This window comes from Nematolebias whitei, chromosome 22 (assembly GCF_014905685.2).
Source record: "Nematolebias whitei isolate Nwh7 chromosome 22, NemWhi1, whole genome shotgun sequence".
In the NCBI taxonomy this organism is placed as follows: domain Eukaryota; kingdom Metazoa; phylum Chordata; class Actinopteri; order Cyprinodontiformes; family Rivulidae; genus Nematolebias; species Nematolebias whitei.
Genome location: NC_056519.1, coordinates 25528187 through 25532225, shown reverse-complemented (window position 1 = coordinate 25532225; position 4039 = coordinate 25528187). Strand labels below are relative to the sequence as shown.

The following is a 4039-nucleotide window of genomic DNA, read 5'->3' as shown; positions in this document are numbered from 1 at the left end:
ATATTTGTTTGTTTATTTTAATAGTAATGCATTGATAAAGCACTAAAAATAACTTTGTGGTTCTTAAACTATTTAATCAACATTGTTTACTTTTAGCTACTGTTTTTTATTCAAGCTTTTCAACAGTATTGCAGATTTTAGTTTTCAGCTACAGTTCTGCTAATTTCAGCTGTAAGATACTGTTTCCCATTGTTACCTTTTTGCACTGATTCACTGGTTTTGGTCTACTGCTCTGCTCATTTTAGCTTTTAACTGCTGTTTTGTTGCATTTAGCTTTTAGCTGTTGTGGCGCTTAGCAAAATGTAGTTTATTTAAGTGTACTACAAGTATACTTTTTTTACACTAAAAATGAGGAAGTGTACTTGAAGTTTACTTTTTATAAACTTTATTTGATATACTTAAAAATAGTATAAAAATGTCCCAATTTAGTCCAAACAAGTATTAAATCAGTATACTTCTAGTACACTACAAGTATGGTTTGTAGTATACTTGATATACTTATACTTAACTTGCAAAAATAAACTTTAAATGTACTACTTTTTGTTAGCTAGTGTTTTAATGATTTAAACTTTTATTTAATGATTTGCTAGCTTTAATTATTAACTGCAAATTTACTGGACTTAGCTACTGTTTTGTTGGTATGAGTTTTTAGCAGTTTTTCAGGGTAGCCTTTAGCTGCTGTCTAATTTTTGCTGCTACTGTTTTGCTAGATTTAACTTTCAGCACTTTTGTTGGTCTTAGCTTTTAGCTACTCTTGCTGTTCTTAGCTTGTAGCTGTTCTTTTACTGTTCTTAACTTGTAGCTATTCGTTTGCTGGTCTTAGCTTGTAGCTATTCTTTTGCTGGTCTTAGCTTTTAGCTACTCTTGCTGGTCTTAGCTTGTCAGAATGAAAATATCAGAATCAGAATAAGCTTTATTATCACTGAACCGAAATACAGTGAGATTATATTCTCGGTACTGTTTTGCTGGTCTTAGCTTTTAGCTACTCTTTTGCTGGTCTTAGTTTGTAGGTACTCTTTTAATATAAATATTTTGTTTTGGGAAAATACTAAATTTGTCATTTGTTTTATTGGAATGTCAGAATTTTATTTGTCATTTTACTGCTGTAGATTGTGAGCTACCTTTGAAAGGTGACTTTAATCTGAAAGAACAGTTCTCAACGTGTCACATGCTTTAAATATAAAATAAACTAAGATATAATTTGTTTTTGCTCCGCAGGCACCAGGACTGGAGACCAAGTTTTAATGTGGACAGAAAAAAGACAACGTGTGGAGGAAAACTGTAACATACAGAATATATGATGTTTTTAAAGCTACTCAGAAGAAACCGTTAACTTACAATCATAAAAAAGATCTTTCCTTCTATTTTTTTATGTATCAGGTAAAAAATGTTAGATAAATGCATCCTCAGAAGAACAACACCTAATGTATGGCAACATTGTTGGTATTTATTTTACAAAAAGTTAAAGTTTAAGCATTCTTTGCAGATTCGATTCTTTTTGGTCAAACCTTGAGAATAAATTTATGTTTGATTTCATGTGATGTTGTGAGACGTCACACTCCATGTATGAGTTGAAAAATGACTCTCAGCTACTACCACACCACCCTTCCGCTTAATATGTGTGAAACTGACTGAGTTACAGTCATTTATTTGTTGAATATTATTTATTAGTGTTGGCAACCATTTCTGTTTGAACTGCTCCAAATGTTCATCGGCTGTAGACATCCTTTCAAAGATTACTTTATGAAAGTTTTGTTACAATCCATCCATTAGTTCCTAAAATATTTTGCTAACAGATGGGAACACACTTTTTGGCAGAAAAGCAATATAAATCTGTGCTCTTGTTTACCTGAGGTTGTGTATATCTCTTTTTAGTGCCTCACCCGGGTGTGTAAAATGTAAATTGCACTTATTTTTTAAAGTAATTGTAAATTATAAACTACAAGATACTGCCTGATTTTATTTTATTTTTTACTACACAAGAAAAACCCTGTTATTCTTTTTATACTGTAAATTGTTTTTGTTAAACTCTTTTTGGACATAATATTTTATCATGTTGTTGTAATATATTTTATGACAGTGATAATAAACTTGTCACTGAGTTTTGAAAGAACAGTTCTGTTTGTAATAAAAAGAACGTAAAACGATGAAATCTGAGAAAAATGAAAAACTCTATTGGTGTTTAAATGACCATTTATTTGAGTGAATAAACAAACACATACATCTTTAATTATAACAGAAAAATAGCACAATAAAAATTAAAGGTACAGTTTACAAATTGTTTGTTGTCACTGTTGAAGAAAAAAGAGATTCCCAAAACAACCAGGTGTAGATTTCATGAGATTTATTACAAAGTCAGCCATCACAGAAGATCCATGCATTTAAAAGTACAAATTTATTAATGCCTTCACCTGTCTGAGGTTCTGACCTGCTCTGAGCTTCCTGTGGTAAAATTGTTAGTTTATAGAATCCCCCAGGCGCCACTCTCCTCATCCTGCCCCCTTCACTCTGTCGAGCTCTTATCAAATCCTCAGCTGCACACAGAGGAAAGTTGGTTGTGGCAGACGAAACACTTGTCAAGAACTCTCTGGAAACAAGTCACTGCATCATATCAATCAAACATTGAGCATAATAAAAATGATCTATTCACTGTCTCCTGATGCATGCTCAATAATCCAGGTAGAAAAATCTAAAAAAGTTAAATCTGGTCCTCTGGACATTCAAAAAAAACCAAAACAAAGCAAAACAACAAAAAATGTAGAAACGTTTCGTCTCTCGTCCGAGAGACTTCTTCAGTCTGAGGTGCTGTTTTCAGCTCAGTCTCTTAAATAGCACCTTCTCAGGGTGGATCAACCAGTTTTGCTGCTGACAACCAAAACCAGCTGATCACATGCTCAAGAAGGACCATCAGCCTAACAATGGATCATTAGCACACTGATGGCTGTTTACTACTCACAGAGGGCTGAGTGATTCTAGCAATCACAGCATTGTAAGAGGGGGACAGTGTCATGAACCAGAGGCCGGATCGCAAACAACAACAACAACCACTGAGAGGGTTAAAAGATTTATTGTGAAATAAAGTAAAACTCTGGAGTAGGTCCGGTTCTGGGCTGGTTCCGATCTTCTGATTGGTAGTTCGAGATTGGGTAGTGTTGTAGTGGCGGGCTGCCAGTAGAAGTAGAACTGATGTTAAGGTCCACTGGAACGGAGTCCAACAGGCTTGCAACTAAAAGATAAAGGTTAGTAGATGCAGGGGGAAAAAGACTAATTGGGGAAATGAATCTGTGGGAATCAGATTCAGGGGTAAGGATAAGTCCGTGATACAGAATGAGCTTGACCTTTAATCCGTGATCCAAAAAACAGTCAGAAGGGAAAGGCAGAGTTCATACCGTGAAGTCAGTTGTTCAGCAGAAGTATCCAGTACGTGATCCAAAAAGAGAGTCAAAAAACAAGAGCATGAGTCGGTACCTGATCAGATGAGCAAAAGCAGACGAGGGCTGAGGCAAAAGCGTGGTCGTGGTCAAGGCAAGGGTCATGAACGTGATGAGTCAATCAATGGAATGCTGGAAAGTCTACTGCTGATGAGACAGGATAGAGAATCTGGCCCAGACTGAGAGGAATGAGTGAGCTTAAGTACTGACTGGACCAGGTGGTGGAGCTGTGGGATAATGAGCGGTGACAGGTGACATGAGTTGAGTGATTACTGATTGTGCAGCATGACAGAGGAGCTGACAGAGAGCAGAGCTATGACAGACAGTTGAACCCGGAGGCCTCCACCCCTGTTTAATGATGGACGGTTTCTTTTCACAAAGATGGCCTCCTTTACTCCTCTCTCAAACCATCGTTCCTCTCTGTCCAGGATGTGCACATCTTCATCCCTGAAAGAGTGACCGCTGGCCTGGAGATGAGTGTAGAGTGCAGAGTCCTGGCCTGATGATGTTGATCTTCTGTGCTGGTCCATCCTTTTGGCCAGTGGCTGTTTTGTTTCCCCGATGTAAGACTGATCACAGCCCTCCTGACACTGAACAGCATACACAAC

General features: G+C 36.7%; 2 protein-coding genes across 2 annotated transcripts in view; one reads left to right on the top strand and one right to left on the bottom strand.

Annotated features, from left to right (window-relative positions):
- The window catches only part of LOC119428169 (chloride anion exchanger), a 4305-nt gene extending 2815 nt beyond the window's left edge, over nucleotides 1-1490 (top strand). Inside the window, exon 5 of the mRNA XM_037695812.1 lies at nucleotides 1219-1490. Within this exon, the coding sequence (XP_037551740.1) occupies nucleotides 1219-1245 (27 nt within the window). The 3' untranslated portion in view covers nucleotides 1246-1490. The remainder of the gene's footprint in view (nucleotides 1-1218) is intronic.
- Nucleotides 1-4039, bottom strand: part of pmpcb (peptidase, mitochondrial processing subunit beta) — a 64370-nt gene that overhangs the window by 26699 nt on the left and 33632 nt on the right. The gene's annotated exons all lie outside the window — the stretch shown is intronic.